Consider the following 23,316-nt stretch of genomic DNA (forward strand, 5'->3'; position numbering starts at 1 on the left):
GGAAACAGGAAACTCCTCGATCAATATCCAACCCCCCCAAATCGGATGATCATAGAAATGTGGATTCTCGTCTACATGTTTCATTGTGTATTGCTCGCCTGTCAGCACCACCTCTTGGAATGTGCACCGCGACTTGGTTGTTGGGATTCCAGCCAGCACATTCCTGCGGTGCGGAAACGCGAAGCGCGAAGCCTGGGTATGAGCTGTAGATGATAGGAGCTTTGCCCTGAGGGAGTGTCTCGTTAAACAATCATAACTGACCGTCGCTGTCCCTGGGAGTTATTCGAGCTGTTCATAGCAAAAATAGAAGCCTCAATCTGCTAGTTCGTCGTATTTAATGGTAATATATCGTGAGGCACTAACTCGTCCCCAGGTAGTAATGTTTCATTGACGTCAAACTTCCAACGTATGTCTCATTTCGCGGGAGAAGGAACGAAATGACATTCTCTGTCCAGAACTCTATGTTCTACGATCGACTGGAATGGGCTCTTGAAAGTTTGGGGTCCCCTCTCGTTTCAGGATGTAGTGGGACGAGGAGCTGTTTCGCAGCTCTGAGTTGGAACAGCATACCGGCTGCGATAGCTAACTGGTTTCATGATGAGAGGGGGCTTCTCTGCCGGGTTGATAGGGAGGTAGATATTGCTAGTTGAGTCAGTTGGATGAACATCAATATTGGATGAAACTAAACTTAAAAGAGATATTTTGGTGCTCTATGACAGCAAGTTTCCTGGTGGTAGTGACATATGAGAAGCTGTCGGTGCCTGGTTCGTCATGTCAAGTTGCGTTGCTGTATAGCTGAGCCATGGCCGCGTTCTAGTACACATATGATAGAAGGCACCTCATAATCCAGTCCACGTCTCAGCCCTCTAAGAGACCAATATCTGATCCGTTGACGTGGGTTGTCGATAAATACCGGCCGATCTCCACATACAGATCAACATCTGAATAGGAGGTTCAGAATATGCAGCAGGAGACCAACAAGGGCCAAACAGAAGAACATTATATGAATTAAGCTATACATTTATATATGGTAGAGGCCCGTCTAATAATATACTATTTCATGAAAAGCATTCGGATCAAGGCAAGCCCATAAAAAGCTGCAACATAGCAGGATAATTAGGTGTTCCCAGCCCCGTCACTGGATCCCAGCCAACAGTGCTATTAAACCCAGGTGTGCCACATCCCGGATTCCCACCAAGTGTAATGTCCGTCAAAACTTCGGGATTCGCATAGAGCACTGGATTGACGAATCCTACTGGCCCTTTCCCCACCGCAATCCGCTCCTCATTGATCATGTTCAGAAATGCTGCGAAGGTCGGTGCGCTGGCACTGGTGCCGTAAGCAAGTGAGAACTCCCCATTGACGGCAACCACGTAGTTCACGCCATTCGCGGAGACGTCGGGAAATCCACGGACGGCCTGCGAGTTGTTATAGCGATCGGCGCCGTATGGAATTTTGTTATTGGAGAAATAAGTCGAGAGAGCTTTCTCCTGGTACGTGGGCATTGGGAAGACGTTCGAAAACCCACCGCCAGAGAAAATGACACGCTGTGAGGCGATTTCAGGGTCGCGGACTGAGGACCCATTGGCAATTTGGGTGGCGCCAACAGATGTGATCCAAGGACAGGTTCCAGGGAAAGTAGGGTTAAAAATTCCCCCCTTCCCATCATTATAAGTCCCATCTGCAGGATTGATGCACCGATCACCATTCCCAGCTACACCGAAATCGCCAGAGGAGTACAGGATGGAAACGCCCTGCAAACCAAGCTTCATATATTCTAGACATTGTCTTTCCTCGTATCTTGGAGTCAAATCAGCTTCGTTGAATGAGTAGCTGGTCGAGATGACGTTGGTCGGAGCAACAGTGCCACAATCTGGGTCTGGGTACTGCCCATCGACGTTTGGGTCGCTTGCGTCCCCCCCTTGGAAGGTGCAGTAGCTTCCATCGATTGCATCCAGGAAATTGTTGAAGCTGGCTCCAGTGACAAGATCGCCGACTTGATAGAGCGTCACGGCCTGAGGGTAGACTAAAGCCATAGCATATTGAAGGTCTAGAGACGACTCGCCGTTGAAATCAAAACTCTGGTTCCGTGTCTGAACGATAGCTCCATCAATTAGATGCGTGATGGGCCCTTGACCGACCTGGGGAGGCGAGAATTGTTCGAACCACAGGTCCAAGTCTGTTTGGAGGAACGCTTGAGGAGTGTACTCTACGACTCCTAGAGTGTTGTTGTTCGCCGCTTTACTCCCAACCGGCGCCCCATAGAGTGCCTGCAAGCATGCTGGGGTAACCATAGCATCACAATTATCCAACGACACCAAGGCATTGAGAATTGCTGGACCATGCTTGGGATTTGACGTATCACCCGCAGATCCAAGAACCGCATGGCCGACGGCTCGTTTGTTGAGCGCGTGTAGCGAATTTGGTAGTTGATCGCGCTCCTGCATTCGGCGAGGGGTTCCAATGCTCTTATCAAAGTCCACGGCAGGCGTTATAATATCGATGTGCTTGGTAAGATGAGAGGGTATGCTGTATTCTTCGCAAGCAATATGTCTATCGCCAGTTTCGTGGCTGTACAAATGGTACTCGGTTCTAAGGAGCCTTTCTGCCTCCTGCGCCGTCACATTGAACTCCAACCAACTCTTCGACTGAGATAGTTTGACTCTACTAAGCTCGACTCCTGAAGCAGACAGCCATCCTCTCACTTCATTAGTAGCCTCGCTGCTGGGGGCAAACATCTCAGTAACCTCGTGTGGTGACCAATGTTTGCCATAATCTGTTGATAGTGGATTCGAAATTCGATTGATAAACTCCTCGGCGCGGTGGAGATTTTGCTGCGAAAGTCCTATTCTTATTGGAAAGACAAAGTTCGGATGAAGCCGAGAATCCTTAGACCATTTGGGCGGAGGCATTGATCGCCGTTCATGTACCACATGGCTTGAAGTGGAAATTGGAGACGAAGACGCCACTACCGCCAGGGCAGCGAATATCTGAACGATGGCCTTGACACGCATCTCGGGCAGTCTTCCCAATGGTGGACTGAAGCAGCCATTTCAAAATCATGGGATTCCGCACTGATATGTATTGTTACGGCTTGAGCCAAGAGGCTCTCTAATTTTGAAATAATAATAATTTAAAGCGCTTATTTTGAAACTCACCGGAGATAATATGGAGAGATAGGAAGCCAGAGGGACCTACGTCCATGTCCTATTGACATTGATATCTCCGGGTGTCATCCACATTAGATTAAGTTGCGTGGTGGATATTTCTTGAGACGAGCTGCGTTTGCACCAGTCTGTTGACAGATCATGGCATAGACAGCAGCCCTGTAGCACCCGCCTATGCATTAAAGTTCAACCTTCGCAAATACATTGCCAAGCTTCGCTAAGCACGGCTGTGCAGATCATAGATCGTATATGCGGCAGCTGGAGACGCAAATGTTGGTTGTATGCGTTCAGGAAGACCGGTGGGGGTGTTCGTCCGTGGCCAATGTCCAATAAAACCATAATACTTCATCTCATACCAAGGGATCGTCAACTTTACCCGCTTCGGTACTTGTAGCACTGCATCGCCGAGGCTCAGCGTGGCCTGTAGAGTAGCCTTCAGATGAAGCACGGCCTGAAACCACAGCCACAACTCCAAATCCAACATCAGCCGGATTTCAGCCCTGCGTATTTTTCTAACGTTTTCTTCTGCAGTGCTTGCTGCTCATGCACAACTTTCCAAAGTTCTTCATTCTGCTTCCGCAGATCTTCATCTCCACTTGAAGACGCAGCTGCAGCTGCAGCGACAGGCTGATAAAATCTGGATATCGCATCACTGAGCTTGTCCTCTGGAAACCCTTGGCTTTGCATCGTCCGATCAAACTCATCGGTCGACATGCGGCCGCATAATTGCGCAGTGAAAGTATATTGGGTCTCACCGAGCTTGGGCTTTACAACGGTAATGGCCCGGCTCATCAGCTTAGGAGCAAATGGCGATAACATTAGGAGATTAGTCACAGGAGCATTTAAGTCCAAGAGCTCAGATGCAAATGCACGTCGGCCTGTGTCCCACTGGGCAATCTTGCCAGACGTGTGCCCAGAGTACAGAGATGTTCCGTCATAGCTAAGACCAAGACAGAGAGTTGCACTAGCTTCAAATGGCGCTATCCAAGGAGGAAGTGTGATTTGTACCGGCGTCGTCTGTAAACTCGTATCATAAAGGGGGTTCACGATAGATTGGGGCTGTATGAATTCGATGAGCTGCAACGACCCATCCTCGAACCCAGCGTATACTGCCCGGTGGCAGGGATCAAGCGCCAGACAGAGTGGCGTTGACGGAAGCAAAAATGTCCGAAGGAGATCTCCCGAATGGTAGTTCCAGACAATGATGGTATTATCCTTGCTCGCCGAAACACATATGTTTGTAGGGCTTGTGCTTGTGCCTACGGCAAGGGACGTGATGGCAGCCCGGTGGTTTGAAAGACTTCGAAGAGGCTCGTGTGTCTCGGTCGACTCCAACGATAGTAGTCGGGGAACGGACCACACATGTATATTGGAGTCTTCTGAGCCTGTGATTATATGGGATGGTGTTGCTGCGATGCATGCTACTAGCTGCAGATGTGCAGGAGGAGTCGATATTAGGCGGCCGGTGCATACCTGTGGAAGTGTCAGTGTGTACTTCGACCCACGGCTGGAGCTGGAATACGTACCTCCCAGAGTATGATCCTTCCTTCACCCGTCCCGACCACCAAGACGTTCTCTCCAACGAGTGCTAAGCTATGTACCCGTTCCGGAAAGGAGATCAATGCTTCTTGGTTCCCCCGTTCCCGGGAGTAGACATGGACCACGGCCTTGCCAACCTGGGCAGCGAATATATGGGTAGAGGTACAGGCCAATGCGTTTACCGGAGTGGAACTCTTCTTGAAGGAGGATTTGACTACGTGTGATGGATGGAGCTCATGGACGTATATGCCCACATCCTTCGCAATGGCTGTATTGGCCGATTTGCGCTCGGCGCGAATTGCTGTGATGAAGCCCTCCGACAACATGGCGAACGGGCCAAGTATGAGAATATAGCACCCTCGTAGGATTCGGTTTCCCTCGTTCCTGTCTCCTAGGATGGTCGTTGTAAGCCGCTGAGATAACTTGAGTTTTTTTTTCTTCTCTGCTGCCGCTCGAATTTGGAAGTGGAAGCCTCACTTGGCAATAATATCGATCGGATAAAAGATTTGCAAGGTGAAGCGGGGAGGGCGAGAGGAGCTGAAACCAAAGTGCCAATAGTGTATCCGGGGGAGTTGGCGTTGGTTGATGTCTTCAATTCGTCTTGTGTCGCCGCGATGGACAAGGACAAGGCGAGGTGAAAATATTACGCATCTTGATTTCTGGTCGGTGTTTGCTTTTTCACCAAACTCCGTGCAATCGAAGCCCGATTTCTACCCGGACCACACAGTTACAACACCAGCTACTCGAGTACAAGTAACTATACCACAATGCAACACCCAACACGCCCATACTAGACTAGCAACATTGCAATGTATTTTCACTTCGTCCTCGCGTTCCTGCATTTTGCTTCTTGATAACGAGCACTCTCAGGATGTCTCTGTCCAAAACATCAAGCCAGCTGGATGCAATATGCCGATCATTCAGCATGACATGGCAGTCTACAGTACAAGCGTACAGACGGGCAACGCCTCTATTACAGCTCTGCCCCTCTTTGTGGCTTCTTCTGAGGCTAGGGCTTGGAATGAATCTCCCTGATTCACTGAGTGTGAATCCTGATGATCCTAAGATCGCCCTTGCATCGGTTTAGATCGCGTTCGCCAATCGATCGGGGCCAGCCAGTGCCGCGCCCTTAATTGCTTTTGACTTCTCGCGCTCATTCGAATTCCTCGACGCGAAGAATGCAAGACAGCATTGTGGATAATGGCGCCTTGGCCCATTACATCTGCAAGGACTGCCTCCTGTGTTCACAATGGTATCAGGGGAAAGGGCAAGACAGGGTGATCGACCCCGTCAAGCATATCCTAATGAGGATGGCCCATACAGGCCCAACCTCTCTTTTCGTTATCCTTTCTTACCTTATCTATCGACCTGCGCATGAAAGGTCCTGCTTTGGGATCACGGAAACAATTTGATCATATCTCAAACGAAGCCCTCTGCGACAGCATATGCTGGGTATCAATAGTCCAGCGCCGTCACCGCATATATCGTGCAGCCCTAGCCCGGCTGTTGCCAGTCTTCAGTCCTACAACAACTTTAAACCTCGCGTTTCTTCGACCCCTCTAGCACTGCCAATCATGCTTTGCTCCGACCAGGATGTCATCAGCAGGCCATACTCAACTAAGAGGACGTTTCCCAGATCGATTACAGTCAGGACACACGTGTCTGGCATGAAGTCACTCCTCCCACTCAAACTATCACCAGTTTCAAGTCCAGAATTTGGATTCCCGCCCGCACGCAATTCCCTTGAGAGATCAACTCCGAACTCTCGAAATTCATGTCACAAAAGTAAACCCTTTTCCGCAATTGTAAACGTCACAAATCAGGCCCATCGGTTTCCCCGACTGCCATTGAACGTCACTTCAGAGTCTTATCGCGACGTTCCGGTATATATAGATGCAAGATCACCTCTTCCTGGTCCGGTCTACTACCCAACCTCAAGTTTCTGGCTGGATTGGTCGGACTCTGTTTCATCATCTGATGAAGACTGGGATGCTGAATGCATGAGCCAGAAATTTGAGATGTCGCAACCTGATAGTTTGCGTTGTGGATCCATGGTATGTTGAACCGCGCGCTTTGCTGGTAACATGGCACGATACTAATATCAAGAAGGGGATTTTTGGAGGCGCTCAGCATCCTGTGAAATCCGAATATATTTCCATCTCGGCAGATGAGGCCAAAACTCGCGACTCCGAATTATCTTTCCAATGTTTGGGCGAGAAATTCCACCCAGACGAAGCGACATGGTTAAGCACCCCAGCCTACCCAGGATTATCAGAACATCTTCCCGAAATTCTGGCGCAAAGCATGCCACCACAGCGTGATGTTCGAAGTTGGCTTAGTGAAACGGATAGCATGAGCGATAGCGAGGATAGCGAGGATAGCGATCTTGTTAGTCTATTACTCTATATCTTACAGTGCTCCTCTAACCAGCCTAGGACTCCGAAGCCGAATCTGCACCTGCTATAGCGGCTGCCGTCGATGTGAATGCAGCCCATGCTTCTGGGCGCTTGGTTAAAATTCCTCCTAGGTCATCGTCCCTTACGAGCACTGGATCAGTGATTTTGGACCATCATGATGACGAGACATGCTTTGCTGAATCTCACGATGACGAACATCGTTCACCCCTCGATGCCGAGGACTTAGAAACCCGGGGTCACTATCGTCCAGGGACTCCTTTCCCTAGACTTCACAGGATAGAGGAGGATGGGATGGAGAGCTGGCCGTTCTCCCCTCCACCACACCAAACGAGTCAAGGTGTCCCTCAAGCAGAGATGTCTCGCTTTCCGGAGGATATGCTTACACCGTCGCATAAATCGCTAAACCTACGTGTTCCTCGACAGCCACTAATCTCCGTATCTCATTCGATGAACGAAATATTATCAATTCTCGGGAAGTCAAATTTAGACCTTCGATCTAGCCTCCTACGTGATTATTCACCATGTGTTGCTGCTCTACGCTCGCACCTTCATCCAATTCTCACAGTCGATGCTCGCTACCGCCCCGCATCCATACAATCCACGTCTAGCCAGAATCAACACCGCCGGACGGCTGTCAGATTGTCGCCTTTTGCAACTGTCTCTCCTTGTACAAACACTCCCGTAGCGCCTCACCTGCCAGAGGGCTTCGGTGACTTCGATAGTTACGACGCTTGCTCTCCACCTCTAGACCTCGCACCTTTACATAGGATCTTCCCTAGCGCCACCACTGCCATGGTATTGGCACTTTACACACACATACTGGCTTTTATTTTTCTTGCTCAGTCACGATCGCCCAATCCCTCGGTTTCACCACCCGCTTCCACTATACGCTCTAGTGCTGTTTCGTCCATATCTACCAGCACACCCTCAAAATCAGCCAGCAAGCTAGGGATTGCCGCTCCCCTAGACGACGCCAATACCCGCGAAGATCTTATCAGCAATCTTACATCGGCCTGTCAGCTTGAGGATTTGGCCGAACATTTGCGCCATTATATCAATCGGCTGACAAGGATTATGCGATTAGGATCGTATAATGATTATGATGGTGATGATAACGACGATATACCTGAGGATCATGCCAACGAATGCTTTATGCAAGCGTTGGTCGAGGTGGTGACTAATTGCGAACTACAAACAATGCGTTCTTGAACATATTTTCGTTTGCTGTTTCCCTGGGTTGTTTCCCTTGGACTGTTGAAACTGGCCTGCATCGATGTGTTAATTATGATTATTTTTTATCTCTACATAAGATGGGCGTTTTATGTATATTGGGGAGCTTTACATGACTTATTGAATCACAGGAAAACAGATTTATGTATCATCAGGAGATGCTTTTATGTACGATGGATTTATTTTCGGTTTCAGCACATACCCCAGATTATTTATGAGTGCTCTTAATGTTTTGAATAGCATAGTTATCTTTCATGGCACATTAGTAACTGCACATTGCAATATGATATCCCCTCTAAGCAACGAATGTTTTACTCCATGGTCTCTTATCGCGCTGCAATGCAATATTTGCAGCTATGAGGTTACAGTCTAGTAGTGATACATTGGAAGGTTGGATATCCCTCGACCTCTACGCCCGCGCCTAATTTGGTCGAGTGATAGAGCCAATCCCATCTACTTTTCTTCCAGCACTGTATTTGACATATGTAACGAGATACGTCAGACAAACCTTGATGAAGTCGTGGCTTTTTCGATATGCGCAATTCCAGACGTTCTACATACAGAGAGCCCTGCAGCTTTGAACCCAAGTCTTACAAATTTATGTTCCCTATCTACGAAGTTCCCAGGTCTCCAATTACAGATCGGATCTTCCGCCTTTATTCCGTTAGTCAGGGGCACGCCACGTGGTATATACAAGGTTGTTGATTTTCGTTACGAAGTAGATAGCACCGAGGAGCAGGCCGAATCTGGTATTTGATCAGCTCTCTAGGCTCCAAACTCTATCGAGTGAGCCACGTGGAATTAGGTCAAATTAGAGTCCTAAGAATGCGCCATACTACGCAATATTCGTAGGAATCAGAGCATAATACGCCCAAGGGGATTGGTAGTTCAGCATCACCTAATAATAGCCACAGGGCGGACTGATAGCTACTGAATTTGCAGCGCATTCTGTACCACAGGGAATTCAGGATCGCCATCCCATCCACATCGCTTCCCGGTACATAGATCGCTACGACCACAGCCCCGGGAGAGCGAATCCAGTTGATATTATCTTTAAAATTGCCAAATATTAGATCGCATAGTTGTGCAAACCAGTTTCCCCCAAAACTCAAAGGAAGGTATTAGAGCTCGGCAGGAAAGAAAGGATAGGATTCGGAAGTCAGAAAAAACAAAAGTCGCAGGTTTGAAGGACCACTACTAGATTATATCCAAACCATGAAAAGTTTGGAAGCTATACTGCATACTGGGTGCAATGTTTTTATAGTACTGCGCAGCGCAAAGAATTGCCATAAGTGGAATATAATCTGATCTTGGATTAGTATTAGGTAAAGTGTTAAAATGCACTAACTGCACATACATAATTTAATATCAGGTCACCCACCTCAACCAAGTATTCTGAACCCCAACATAATTTGATTCTGCCCCAAAGTTGCCTATTGGCGGAAATTGTTAGTGGTCTGACTACATAATGAAGTCGAATTTATGGAAAGTTACTGAGTATCGATAGAATCTATAGGGTGCACAGCACCTACTGGGCCCTACCTGAGAGATTTTAGGCTTGGGAATATTTTCCCGCTGAAACACAACTTTGTCTTGTAATATATTATTCTTCAATACGAGGATATCAAACCTCCAACTAGGTATGCGGGCCGCACCGCCCCACCGGGTTCCCCGCATATCAAAATAGACCCACGTTCCGCGACTGCTGGAACCCGCATCAGACACAGGCCATCAGACACACCAAATGAACTCTCCAAAACCGATAAATCTTACGACTTATATTAGGAGCAAAAATGACGGTCCTAGAAATAACGCATCTCTCCCTTTCCCCCACCTCACCCCACACGCCGCGCTCACTCCTCCCAATCCTCCAAACAGTCCGAGCAAGCCTCGCGGAAAAGGTTCACCTCACTCACTCTCGCTTCTACCGCTCCATCTCACCAAAAGATAATCTAGACGGGCGCGAGGGGATTTATATCCTTGGAAGCTGGCCTTCCGTGGCTGCTCATAAGGCTTTCCTCACTAATGATGAGCTAAGGGATGAGGTTTTGGGTTCGCAGGAGGGTGTGTTAGATTTCGTTGAGGGCATTCATGTTAGGTTCGAAAATGACGGAGATAAATACGGCGGGATGACTAATGCGCTTTTGCCGCTTGATGCCCCAGTTGTTGTCCTGGAGAGAATTGAAATTAGTGGGGGTAATCTAACGAAGGATAAGAAGGACTTGCAGGATACCACTAAGCCTTGGACTATCTTTCATGGATGTCGATGTGAGTGTGATTGTGTTGGTGGCTGCAGCTGTCAAGGTGCGGGTGTGGAGAGTATACAGAAGGAATTTGTAAAAATAAGTGGGTGGGGAAGTAGGGAGGAGTATCAGGAATGGAGGGGAAGGAGTATGAACAACGTATTCGAGGAAAAAGATGGAGCTGTTGGGACTGGAGAAACTACATTTCTCCTTGATTTGGAGAGCGATTGGGGAGCGGAGTTTGTTGAACTGATGAGCACTGAAGAGATAAAAGAGCCATACAATTGAGTAGCTGGGACTTTGATCTACTGACAAGTTGGCGGCTTTAGCTAGGGTAAATGACTGGTACAATATAAAGTAGGGTTAAGATGTTACTTTTAGCATTAAATATGAACCATGACTTGAATAAGTTGCCGCCCTAACCGGAAAGCGAGAAAATATGGTTTTCCATGATGGAATCTTTTGATGCCAAAACAAGATATATGTATCTTGAACACCTTAGCCGACCCATTAATACCTATCATCTTAAGTTACAATTACTACCACTCCAAAATAAGCCACTCTTTTTCTACAGTGCCTTCATATTCAAGAAGGATTCCCTAATGTGCTCCTATCATCTCAATTGCCCATATTAGGGTGACACTAATTGCGCAGCTCAACTGTAACTAACGAATGGACACCCATGCTCGTGATTGAGCGATTGATGTTGACTTCATCGATAGGAAAAGGAAGGAAGCCATGCAGGACTTTGTCCATTTCTTGCTAATCAGCTTCTCGGGGTTTTGGTGAAAGGAAAAGTCTAGGGCGACGCCCTCCTCCCTACCCCTACCTTCCTTTGATAGTCTGTGAAGCAATGAAGCATCATCAAATAGGCCGAAAAGCCATTAGAGTCAGGCAATGTTGCGATTGAAAAATTTAAAATGTTCATTCTTCCATGTACGACTAGGCATTGTCATGCACCGATAGGTTTCAGGACAACCCACATGGGAATGTTCTCATTGCATTTTCTATTTTCGTCTCTAGACCTGAGCTGCTGCTGTTTTAGCCTGAGCTATTGGTGAGCAAGCTGAGGCCGAGGGTGACCATTCCTGAGCACGGCCTGAGTATAGCTTGAGCACATGCTAAGTAAGCTTAAGCATGCACTAAAGAGCTATTTCAGTATCTGGAAGGGCTCGTTTTGGCTCCTTTTAGGCCCGTCTACACTTTCCTCGTCTTGACTCTAGGGGCAGGTCCTATTTTGGCTCCGACAAGGATTCCTTCGGAACCATATTTATGGGTTCCGCTCCGTCCAATATGAACCTTGTATGCAGTAGAGCTCTAGTCTGCTTGTTCTTTGGCAGTGCGTTGTGTTATAAGCGCGAACCTGCTCGACGATCGAAGGTCTCTTAATCGATGAGATCGTCCCTTTATATCCCTGTGAACCTAGAAGAGTTCGCTGGGATTGAGAGCGCAGCCTGAGAAGGCTTGACACATGAGGGTCGGCTCGGGCCTAAGGTGACCAGGTTTATTGGAAGAGGTAGTAGAGTAGAGTGACTAACGTGTGGATAGTGTTGATCGTATTCTTTGCAACCATGACGCCTTTCTCAACTCTGGTTAGCATTCAGCAAATCAAATTGAGGACGTATCATTCTTCTCAACCGATGGTTGGAGCTAGGATGCCATAACTAAGCCTTACAAGTTGCCTTGATCAGCAAATTGCGAGAAAACACCTCTGCTGGCAAAAGCCACGCAGCCAAGCCACACGAGGACCTCGCAGGATGGAGCCGCTGAATACAAGTGATGGACCACATACCGCAGTGATACCTTCTGTGGCTTGCAGGAAGCTAAAACTGCCCACCCCACGACGAATGAGAACAGACGATGGCGGGACTTGAATTATACGGGGATCTCAGAGTTGCAGAAACCCAGCCTGATCGTTGAGAACGACGAGTTCTAAAAATGGCAGCCTGGCCTCTTTCTCTGGTGGAATTTTTTGCATCCACCTTCACCTCCACCTAATTTACGATCCATCACCGCACTTAGGACACTACAATGGCCAGCTTAGGGAACCCACCCGTCAATAACCTACCTCAAATCGACGTATCGAGCGCAAGAGAAGAGTCCGAACCGAATGAAACTGCGGGGGCCGTATTAGATGATGGCCGAGAAAGACACCTCGAAGCAGATCCCTATGACCTCCGTGATAAAATCCAGAAAATATTGAATAACAACCCTATTGGATTGGATCCAGAAGGTCATTATCTCCTAGACGATAAATACGATACGCTATTCCAACCAGATGACATCCAAAAAGCGCTTGGTGGTAGCTATACGACTCGACCGTTTGATCGAATATGTCTGTAACAATGCGAAGAAGACATTTGCAACATTGCTGCTGGTCTTCAAAGACTGTAAAGATCGTCTAAACGCTATGGAAGCTCTAATGGCAAATAAGTTCACTGACAGCCAGCTGACCACAAAGTCAGAATTGTACACACTATTTCCGTTACCACGATCCTTGGGATCTGACACAATTGAACAACTTCAAACGCGAACGATGGCAGTTTCTTGTTCCCACGTTTGACACCGAGAAATTTATCTACGAGTTCGATAATGATCGAATTCTCCCTTTCATAGCGAAGTCTGGAGAGCTACCTAGCGGCCATTTTAGCGACGTTGCATGCGTGGAGATGCTCGCTAGCAAGCAGAAGAAGGTTAACGTGCGAGACAATACGATTATCGTTGCGCTGAAAACGCTTAGAAGAATCAGTGACCCCGGCTATGACATCCATAACGAATGGCACCGCGAGGCAAAAGCCCACAAGCAGCTGAATGGAAAGCGCGACCATATCATCCAAGCATTTGCCGCCTACCAGCAGAAGGCAGCACGACCGGAGAACAATACATACCATCTTGTGCTTGAGTGGGCCGACGGCGGAAGCCCCCATGATTTTTGGGACAAAAGTCCAGCTCGTCAATTGGATCATCTGGATGTCGAGAAAAGTCGTCAACGCGTTACGGAAATGCTGGAACAGGTGTTGGGAATAGCGGACGCTCTAGAGGGAATGCATTCTACTAGCTCCCAATCGCCTGGACGACATAGCAGACGCGGCTCGACACGATCTTCTCCGGAACGCCTGCCGGTGAGGAATGTACACGGGAGGGAAGATGGTCTTGATGCCGGCGTACCATTTGCGGATAGCCAGCCCTTGCCTAAATTTAATTTAGATGTCGCGGATGAGACGAGACCGTATGGTGAAGCATTACGTGTACCCATCCTCTCGGTTTCTCCTCCTGATCCGGCAAGCCTGGAGGTAAATGGTGGCCCAAATCCTACGCGAAGAACTACCAATTTCAATTCGGAGAATTGGCGTCATGGTGATATCAAACCACAAAACATCTTGCGTTTCACTGATGGCAAAGCCGATGCCTACCTAGGTGTCTTGAAGCTCGCCGATCTGGGAAGAGCACAGCAGCACTTGGCAGCGACAAATATGAGGGACACCAAGGAGAAGGAGCTGTGGAGGACACGATGGTATGAGCCACCAGATCTGGAGGAGAAAAACTACAAGCAGGCCAAAGAGAAGATTTCGCGCTTGTTCGATATCTGGTCTATGGGCTGTGTTATTTTCGAAATCGTCTTGTGGTTTCTATATGGCCACAATTCTGTCGGAGACTTCTTGAGCGCGAACAAATTGACTACAGGAGAACCAGGTGCGACACCATATTGGAGGAAAGGAAAGGGAGGGGAATACAAAGTAAGCAATGCGGCTACTAGCTGGATGGAAAATATATTAGAGCATGACCCTGAACGCAATGGTGCAATCGGTCACCTGGTCAAGTTGGTGAGTGAGAGACTTCTCAAGATTCATCTGCCCCAAAACTCGGATGTCTACGAGGAAGGTTTTCGTACAAATGCCAAAGACCTAAGAGAGCAGCTTGAATTGATCATTGCAAATACCAAAGAGAATGAAAGTTACTTGTTTAGTGGCGCTGATCGCACAAATGTGCCTCTACCGGAGCCGGCTGAGCCAAGCACAAACGGCTCACCACAATCTACAGGTGGCTCGTCGTTGTCACCCTATGATGCACAGAGAATGAACCAGCCCCCAACCCGAGGGCAAAGAACCGCAATAGTAATGCAGCGCGAATATACTAACCGCTTGGAAGGTGAATGGAAGACCATCGATGACAATGCCTTCGTTGGGTCAAACGTGGCTGGCAGGCATTCCGCCTCTAGCGTACACGATTTGTGTCTAGATTGCAAAGGCATCGACATCTTGTCATCAAAGATCGATTTTGAAATGGGCAAGTTGAAGAGCAACTCAGATGAAGAAGAGTGCGATCTCGTGTGCGATCTCTGTGAACTGGTCTACACGGCGGCCAAGGACCTGAATCTGAAGAGTCGTTTCTCATTGATCCGGTCAGACAACGGTTTTATCTTGGATGGAACTGATCTGAAAGTTTATGGTACTGATCTGAAAGTTCTCCGGCTATGCTGTAATGAAAGCGGTAAGCATCAAGATCTCGGTGTATTATAATCTTCGGTCTAATAGGAAAAATAGCGACGGAGCAGGCCACAGGAATCCCAATAGGTGCACCGAAATTACCAACTCCAAGCGATCCCGACCCTCCTGCCGACACTCTTGACTCCTTTATAGAGTTGCCACAGGCATGGTTACAAGATTGTAACTTGAACCACCGCGATGTTTGCGCTCCTAGGCGTGGCAAGCAGATACTACCGAAAAGGCTCATCAGTGTTGAACACCCGAAGAAATCAAAGATCATAGAGACAGCAGCTCTGGGATTGGATCTAAGGCAGATTGAATATATTGCATTCTCGCATAAGTGGGGCGACATGCCTGTTGAGGCCGTAACAATGAAGCAGAACCTCGATAAACGCAAGATAAATATCCCACTGAAGGAGCTGCCACTGAGCTTCAAAAATGCCATGGCGATCACGCGTGCCCTCAAATGCACTTATCTGTGGATCGATTCTCTCTGCATCCTACAAGGTCCGGATGGAGATTTCGATGAGCAAGCAGACAAGATGCAAACGACCTTCAGTCGTGCGTACTGCGTTTTGGCCGCTTGCAATGCTATGGGTGCCAAGGATGGCTTCTTGCAAGTTCGGAAGTCACGATACGTCGAAATGGGCAATGTCTTCGTCTCTCCAGTCACCAATGATTTTGAGCGGGATGTCCTCAATAGTCCTCTCAACCGCCGTGGATGGGTCTTACAGGAACGCGCGCTGGCGCGTCGAACCATCTTCTTTACAGAGAGCCAGATGTATTGGGAATGTGGCGACGGCATCCGCTGCGAAACGTGGGCAAAACTCAAAAAGTAGGTTACGGAATCTCTTAGCAAGGCGAGCATGACTGATACGCCTTGATTAGTGATAAGATTGCTTTTCTCGGCGACGCAAATTTTCCTAACTATACGATCCGACTAGAGAGTACCGTAGGGGAGCAAATCGACCTTTTTATCGACTTGTTCCAGCGATATACCAGACTAAACTTTTCACATCCGGAAGACAGACCTATCGCCATCGATGGACTGATAGAGCGGCTGACTGAAGCATTCAAAACGCAAAGTCTCGCGGGGCTCTTCGAGACATTCTGGGGTCGCTGCTTGCTCTGGCGACGTGCTGATGGCGTGAAACTGCTGAAGAAGATTCCACGGGGACCACACACTCGCAAGATTCCACCCACTTGGTCGTGGATGGCTTTTGAGGGCGAGATCTCATTCGTCAAGCCTGAAGGCGGCCAAGTTTATTGGAACGACCCTGATGTCATCCTGCCATTCGGAAAACGCACCCAAGCTTCATGGCTTAGGACGAGTCAACTGAAATGCAGTATGGCTATCCAGGCCAAGGCGCTCGACTTCGAAATTGCTCCAGGCGCTGGTGGAAGCGAAGCCCTCATATTCTACGATGGCGGCAAGGTAGTAACAAGTGCCTCGACGAAATGCGTGATCATCGGTAGCGAGAAGCAGCAAGCCAGCGACGCAGGCACGAAGAAACATTATGTACTAATTGTCAAGGCGATCTCAGATGCCCATGGCACGACACCTTACGAACGTGTTGGTGTTGGATATCTGTTAGGAAAGTTTATTCTTTTGAATCGTCCCTCAATTCCAATAGTAATCGAGTAATAATATAGCAATGGTCAAGCAGATCACTTGTCGAGCACGTTACGTAGCTAGCCTCTTTTCCTTTAGTGTAAAGTTCAGTGTGAGTTCACTTAACTGACTTTCTTGAATACGAAGGTTGCCAAGTGAAGCCGTTTTTCTTAATTCTGCGGGCGGGGATTGCTTCCAATGTATACCTCTTTTATATGTGTTGCCCCCCGCTTTTGATTTTTTTTGCCTCGACTTCTCTGTAACATATTTAGGATGGCCGTATCACAAGTCGAGGTATTTTTGTCCTTAGTGATGTGGCTGATGTCGCAGGCCAGAAGATTCAATCCTTTGCTTTCTCGTGCTCTTAGGATCACTCGTTCTAGACATAGCAGAATCTGGGTATCTTTACCGATAGGAAACTGCAGCAGCCGAGGAAAATGTTGTATTGGCCAGCTGACTGAGTGGCTTGGTGGTTGAAGGCAGATACCGGAGTCAAATTGAAGAATCTCCTTGGGGAATCCCAATTATTATTGTATACAATTGAAGGAAAGGTAGAACCACGGACAGGGCGGCGGTGGCACCAACAATAAACGTCCATTTTTCCTGGAAGTCTTAATCTAGCAAAGAATATGCCTAATAACTAGGGTAGTGGACTCGAGACAAGCAAAACTTGGGTTATTTCAGTTGCTAGCAGAAATATAACATATCTAAGCTAAGCTATTAGAAGAGGTTACAAGTTTTCTGACTAAAGATGTAGAAAGTATCCCTTGTAACATATTAAAGATCCCTAGCTGGGGGAGGGACCTTTTCGGGCCTCCTCGTTAAAAGTTGATGATTTCTGATGAGGTAAGTCTTAGCAACGCTGCGTCACGTAGGAGGGGTGAGCAGACCTGAGCCGAGCCTAAGCAATGGCGGTGCTGCTCACGTGAGGCATAGGGTTGGGAAGAGGAAACACACCAGCCCTTTCATTTGTGTGGGACATCGTAGATGATCCAGCGGTCGACTCGCAGTGCTGCCCAATCACTACCTTCAGTCGTCTTGTCTTAATGCGGTTTACAGTCAATACCCACACCAAAGAAGTTTGGTTGAAACTTTGGATTAGCTCGCTGACCGCATGAAATGCAACGCCGCCTAGGTCACCAGCTATCATAGACTTGATAAATTATAGAATGCCCATCATATTCTATTTAGTTGCTGATCCAAATGACTTTTGTGTAACTAATATATACTTATATGTTCTTCCCAAAGGCATAGCATGAGCGATCAAGGATGTGGCAGAGCTACTTGCTTGACACATGTGAGTGCATTCCTGACTTGCATTGGCAGCTCGCACCTACAAGATCAAATAATCACTAGGTAACCAATCATTCCGACTTTCTTCGCGTTTGGAGTGCTGGCCCATCAGACTTAGGGGCTTGGTGTTATCTTCAATAGCAGGCGTCAACGATTCCGTAGTATCCGAATATAGCACCATAGCAACATTGGTTCAGCAGTTCTATATATTCTAGCATTAGAAGTGCTCTATAAGTTTAGCAACAAGTATACTGCACTGCTGGTATTGATATCGGGGGCTGATCGTAGGGCAGTTCATCTTCATTTCTTAGCGGGCATCAAAGCTAGACGAAAGCATACCTGTGATTAGGAGCGCATAATAGCAAAAGATATCCTCTGCTAAGCCACTCTGCCTCTTGATTTAATGATATCTAAAATATTGGCTCTATAGCACCTCTTTGCTAGTCTTCTCTTCTGGGCCCTATCTCGATTGATTAGAATTGTAATAGTCATGCATCGTTGAGCCATTCGTTCGTTTCTCCCAAACCATCGAGTACCAAGATCTCTGACTAGTTTACTACATTTCCCGTAGTGACGCCGAAGTATATCTCAACGCTCGCCGCCTATCTAGCTATTCTACATATCACTACTCGATGCGATCCTTTGGATTCCCTCTTCCCTTGAGCGCTGCCTCCCCTTCTGGGAACCCATGATGTCTTTCCACTTCGCTAGATGCAATAAGTGACCACGCCGCAAATAAACAAAGATCGTGTATAGGACCCCCGCGGTGACGACCGCGACGACGCTAAGGAGCACCGGCCACTTAAATTGTTCGGGGCGCGAGAAGATGATAGTGGAGACGAAAGAGCAAAGCTCGAACGCATTTTGCCAAGCAGCTTCGACAGTGGAGAAGGATCCCCGGTGAGTGGCTTCGACGTCCTATACGCAGTATAGATTGATAAGTCTGGGCGACCAGACCAAAGAAAACCGGGCTTGAGCAAGATGGGCAAATGGAAGAGAAAAGGCAATAAACAATCAGAAGGAGCATGAGGATGACTAACCTCCTGGATAATGATCTGTATACAGAGGTCGAATCCTCTTAAACCTAGGCGGCTTAGGATCGTGCCACCCACGAGCCCGGATGCAGAGATGGTAGGCCGATTAAGGAGTGCCCAAAAGACCGCTATTCCAGCCACCAAACAGACGATCTGCCAGTTAACTAGCCAGATACCGGCGCGTATAGGTCCAATTCTCCCCATTAACCAAGGTGCGACCCATGTGGATAAGACCTCAAAGGCTACAGACAGAGTCCTTGCTATACCAATCTGGGCAGCACTATAGCCAGCTGAGAGTAGATAGGTTACCATTTGCCCTGAAAATGATAGCACTGTTAAATATAATAGAGCGCCAGCGAATGAAGGTAGGAAAGCCGGGTGATGGAAGTAGAGACTAAAATCCTGGCTGCTCTTTTTTATGGCCATTTGGACATGCCGCCAGTTGTGTGCAAAGTGGCTTTCATTTTCGAATACTCTATCGAGCAGTTCCTCTCGGGGCTTCCTCTTAGGCCGTTGTAGTTCGGGAACCTCGTAATAGACCTGCGAGCGATGGCTTAGTATGGTTCCTAATCAAGAACATGACTGTCGTGAGACGTACCTTGGCTATCGCAAAGTATTCCACAGCCACCGACGCTACGTTCATTCCCAAATTGACCAATATTGCGACTTCCGTTGAGATGCCGTCGATGAGAGCTATGAACAAGGGACCAATAAGCTTGCAGATCAAGTCGATACGCCTCATTCGTGCGTTGATGACTAAATTGACAGTCAGCAAGACGGGCAGCAGACTATACTATATGTTGACTAGCCTCGTAGCGTTGCTTGATCATTCTCGGCGACGACAACAACCTGTCCAGCCGGATCAGCCTTGGTTCAGAGCCGATAGATTATGCCCGGCCTACCCAGTCCCTCTCGACGGACACCAGATTCATGATAGCGCAGAGTATTTCAACGCATGCCAAGAGCGCCAGGAGCACCAGCAGGCCCGTCTCCGCGCCGTGAGCGAGTGGCAGACCGATAGCGAGGATGTAGAAGATGACCAATGATCCTGCTACAACGAGTCGCTGCAGGACTATACCGGGCAAAATCATGGTCAATTAGAGGATTGTAGTATTATGATTGAACGGACGCCTTACCAATTGACAGCCTGACGACTCGAAGACGATTGCCTGTGTCGATATACTGCCCAACGGCCGACGAGAAAATTATGGCAGCCGTGCCGCGAGTCAGAGCATAAACCGACATGGGCAGCAGTGTCCCCGGGAAGATCGAGGCCAGGTAGAGCACCGCGCCGAATTCGAAGACTCGAGTGTTCCATGTTGATAAGAAATGAGACACGTAAAGTCGGTTGGCAACTCTTGCCGCCACTCTATGGCTCTGGGTTTCGCTGTGGGGGAAGGCGCTCGAATTGGCGTCTGCCACAGGATGGGCGATCAGGGGACACCGTTCATCGACCGCCGCTGAAGCGGGGCCATTTAATAACGATGCCATTGTTGAAGTGCTTCTCGCTCGTCTGGATAGAAAGATTTGGATGGCAGGAAAAGGGCAAAGTCGTGGATTGTTTTGAGCGACCAATGAATGACAATAACTGATTACCTAAACATAAAACCAAACAGATCGTGAGCTGTTTGTGTGTCTGCAGACTCTGTTCGAAGTAGAGTAGTGAGCCATCCGGGTTGCTTCACATCCGCGGCCTTTAGATGGCGTGATGCAACCTTCTAGCGCCGAGTTGGTGATCTTCGAGGCATAAGTACTAATCCGCGGCCACTTTTGCTTGAGTGACCGAACTGAGGTTCACATAGTCCGCTCAACCACACCGGGAATAGAAGCTAAAGGTTCTCAACCACATCGCGGGTTGATTCAATTCAACCCTACTGCGTATTTAATAGACCCTTCTCTCAATGGCTAAAATCTCTGCCGCTTGGACCCAGTTGTGTACCTCGGACAAGTTGCAACGCTCGTCACATATCCTTTCAGTCGTGGATGATGTTGCATACATATTTGGTGGAGAGCTTTTGCCTAGGCAGCCGCGAGATAACCATGTCTACCAAATGGACGTCAAATCCGGGAGTAAGCATGGCGTTATTTAGATATCTTTGGAGCGCATATAACTAATCATCTCGTTTGCAGGTGCCCATTCCGTAGCGGTCGTGACGACGCCCTCAGCATCCCCATCACCTCGCGTTGGCTCAGCATCTTCAACACTTAATGGTAAGATATATCTGTACTCGGGCCGTGGCGGAGAAGCCATGGCCCCGGTCGAGGAGAACGGGGCAGTATGGGTATTCGATCCATCAGCAGTGACCTGGACTCTGCTTCCGCCAGCCGATGCCTCAAAGCCATTCCCTCCTGCCCGAAGCTACCACTGCTCCGCCAGCAACGGTGACGACAAAATCTACATACACGCTGGATGCCCAGAATCAGGACGGCTGTCGGACCTCTGGTCTTTCCAGCCCTCCAGTCGTACATGGCTCCAACTTGCAGAAGCGCCTGCCCCACCGCGCGGCGGAACTTCCATTGTCTTTCAGCAGGGCTTGTTATATAGGATGCACGGGTTTGACGGCCAGACCGAGCAGGGCGGTAGCCTTGACGTTTATGATCCTATGACCAACACTTGGTCATCGCGACAGTATTTGGCGGACGGGATATCAGGTCCCACACCAAGGAGCGTGAGTGCTGTCCTACCCGTCGTCGTCGGTGGCAATCTTTCCCTGGTGACTCTGTTTGGCGAAAGAGATCCTAGTTCCCTCGGCCATCAAGGGGCAGGGAAAATGCTCGGGGATGTTTGGATCTACGATATTGCTTCTGCCACATGGTCCGAGGTTGCAACCACAAGGACTGATGCTTCTGATGAACCACCCACAAGAGGCTGGTTCGATGCAGATGTAGTTAGCCACTCAGAGATCTTGGTTCTCGGTGGCTTGGGAGAAACGAATGAACGGCTGAACGATGCTTGGCTGTTAAAATTCTGAACAGTCAAGGTACTCCTGGTTAGGGTTGCAGGAGAGAAGACTAGCTAGAGAATTCCACGCTCAAAACACAGGCAACTTGACTATGTCATCTGTTTCTGCCGATGCTAAACTAATTCGTAAGCTAGACCAAACGTACGAATTCCCATAACACTGCTCCGCACTTGGCTCTCAGAACCTGATCCCGCGCTCTTATTCTTTTTACTTTTCATAATCCTCTGGTTCAAGGCAATCATTTACTGCATTTCTGTGCGGCTTTATCTTGACGCTCCGCGGAGCTCTAGGAGAGCAGAGAATCCAAAAAACCAGAGAGATCAACAACCTACTTTTTAAAAAAACATCGTTTAGCAAGATTACCTGTAAATTTCCTTAGATCTCGTACAGTAGTGCGACGTAGTAATAAATAAGACAATCAAAGAACACGTTCTCTTCGCTCGCATGTACGATAGACAACCTCAACATACCCAAAGGCCCTCGAAAACGGAATTCTACCAGTGAGCTCTATAGGCAACCCTGCAAGTGCGTAGAAATAGTGTATGTGATAGAGGACCAAGACTCTAGTAGCGAATATATCAGTGGACTTATAGCGCAGTTCAAGTTGAACGGAGAGACGAAGGGGGGACGACGGCCAGGAAATATACTGAAGAAGTATTACTATTTAAAGATTTTTATAATATAAAAATTTAGAAGCTAGCTTGTTTCTTAACAATACAAAAATATGCTAAAGAGATTAGGTTGTTATAGTGAAGAGGGAGTGAGGAAGGTTGACGCCAAGCTTTTGTAGTGCGCGGTAGCGGAAATAGGGGGGAAATTCGAGCTCGGCTATAGTGCCTAATTAAAAAAGCTTTGTGCCCCCAAGCTAAGAGATCTGATACAAAAGGAACATCGTCTACTTCGTATAGAGGGAACGCCTCATTGCACTTCGTAGATACTCGAAACAACATAACACCTCCAATTTATGCGGCGACGAAAATACTATCGACGCCTTCTCTTTTGATTGGCTGCATATATCCTGCATTGCAAAGTTGCCTTGTTCACGGAAATGGCCCTCCACGTGGCTATTTGCAAGCAGAACAAAATATACTTGCCAGTATATGAGGGCAGATTCAGATAAAGACTAGCAAATTCAGGTAAAAAGCGATGGTCATCCACTGGTAATCCCTAATTCACGGCACCTCGGTCTCTTCATGTGAGACATTTGTTTAGCAGAAGTAATATTATCGGTCCGAGTGCGATACCGAGTGCGGATAGAAAAAGCAATTAGTCAAGAATGATCATTGGCATACCCTACAGGACCCGTGTTGTATTGTATCCCGCTGCACCAC

At 48.0% G+C, this 23,316-nt stretch overlaps 7 protein-coding genes across 7 annotated transcripts; 4 read left to right on the top strand and 3 right to left on the bottom strand.

The window, feature by feature from the left end:
* Nucleotides 1-1,076: 1,076 nt before the first annotated feature.
* On the bottom strand, nt 1,077-3,014 carry BP5553_06521 (uncharacterized protein; the record flags this gene model as incomplete). The annotated part of the gene is made up of 1 exon (XM_032015144.1): nt 1,077-3,014. The coding sequence occupies one exon, from the start codon at nt 3,012-3,014 to the stop codon at nt 1,077-1,079; it is 1,938 nt and encodes a 645-aa protein (XP_031868565.1).
* Nucleotides 3,015-3,650: 636 nt separating this feature from the next.
* BP5553_06522 (WD repeat protein-like protein) lies at nt 3,651-5,032 on the bottom strand (the record flags this gene model as incomplete). The annotated part of the gene is made up of 2 exons (XM_032015145.1): nt 3,651-4,640; nt 4,694-5,032. 2 exons carry the CDS (start codon nt 5,030-5,032, stop codon nt 3,651-3,653), a joined length of 1,329 nt encoding a protein of 442 aa, XP_031868566.1.
* A 1,248-nt stretch (nt 5,033-6,280) lies between these two features.
* On the top strand, nt 6,281-8,332 carry BP5553_06523 (uncharacterized protein; the record flags this gene model as incomplete). The annotated part of the gene is made up of 3 exons (XM_032015146.1): nt 6,281-6,760; nt 6,816-7,094; nt 7,142-8,332. The coding sequence occupies 3 exons, from the start codon at nt 6,281-6,283 to the stop codon at nt 8,330-8,332; spliced, it is 1,950 nt and encodes a 649-aa protein (XP_031868567.1).
* A 1,814-nt stretch (nt 8,333-10,146) lies between these two features.
* BP5553_06524 (uncharacterized protein) lies at nt 10,147-10,884 on the top strand (the record flags this gene model as incomplete). Its single annotated transcript, XM_032015147.1, has 1 exon — nt 10,147-10,884. One exon carries the CDS (start codon nt 10,147-10,149, stop codon nt 10,882-10,884), a length of 738 nt encoding a protein of 245 aa, XP_031868568.1.
* A 1,743-nt stretch (nt 10,885-12,627) lies between these two features.
* Nucleotides 12,628-16,728, top strand: BP5553_06525 (uncharacterized protein; the record flags this gene model as incomplete). Its single annotated transcript, XM_032015148.1, has 4 exons — nt 12,628-12,935; nt 13,058-15,087; nt 15,141-15,918; nt 15,972-16,728. 4 exons carry the CDS (start codon nt 12,628-12,630, stop codon nt 16,726-16,728), a joined length of 3,873 nt encoding a protein of 1,290 aa, XP_031868569.1.
* A 1,875-nt stretch (nt 16,729-18,603) lies between these two features.
* Nucleotides 18,604-20,513, bottom strand: BP5553_06526 (Uncharacterized protein; the record flags this gene model as incomplete). Its single annotated transcript, XM_032015149.1, has 5 exons — nt 18,604-18,906; nt 19,029-19,562; nt 19,621-19,815; nt 19,925-20,094; nt 20,159-20,513. The coding sequence occupies 5 exons, from the start codon at nt 20,511-20,513 to the stop codon at nt 18,604-18,606; spliced, it is 1,557 nt and encodes a 518-aa protein (XP_031868570.1).
* A 410-nt stretch (nt 20,514-20,923) lies between these two features.
* Nucleotides 20,924-21,994, top strand: BP5553_06527 (Uncharacterized protein; the record flags this gene model as incomplete). The annotated part of the gene is made up of 2 exons (XM_032015150.1): nt 20,924-21,092; nt 21,153-21,994. The coding sequence occupies 2 exons, from the start codon at nt 20,924-20,926 to the stop codon at nt 21,992-21,994; spliced, it is 1,011 nt and encodes a 336-aa protein (XP_031868571.1).
* Nucleotides 21,995-23,316: the final 1,322 nt, after the last annotated feature.

Source organism: Venustampulla echinocandica (genome assembly GCF_003357145.1).
Source record: "Venustampulla echinocandica strain BP 5553 chromosome Unknown scaffold_4, whole genome shotgun sequence".
Taxonomy (NCBI): domain Eukaryota; kingdom Fungi; phylum Ascomycota; class Leotiomycetes; order Helotiales; family Pleuroascaceae; genus Venustampulla; species Venustampulla echinocandica.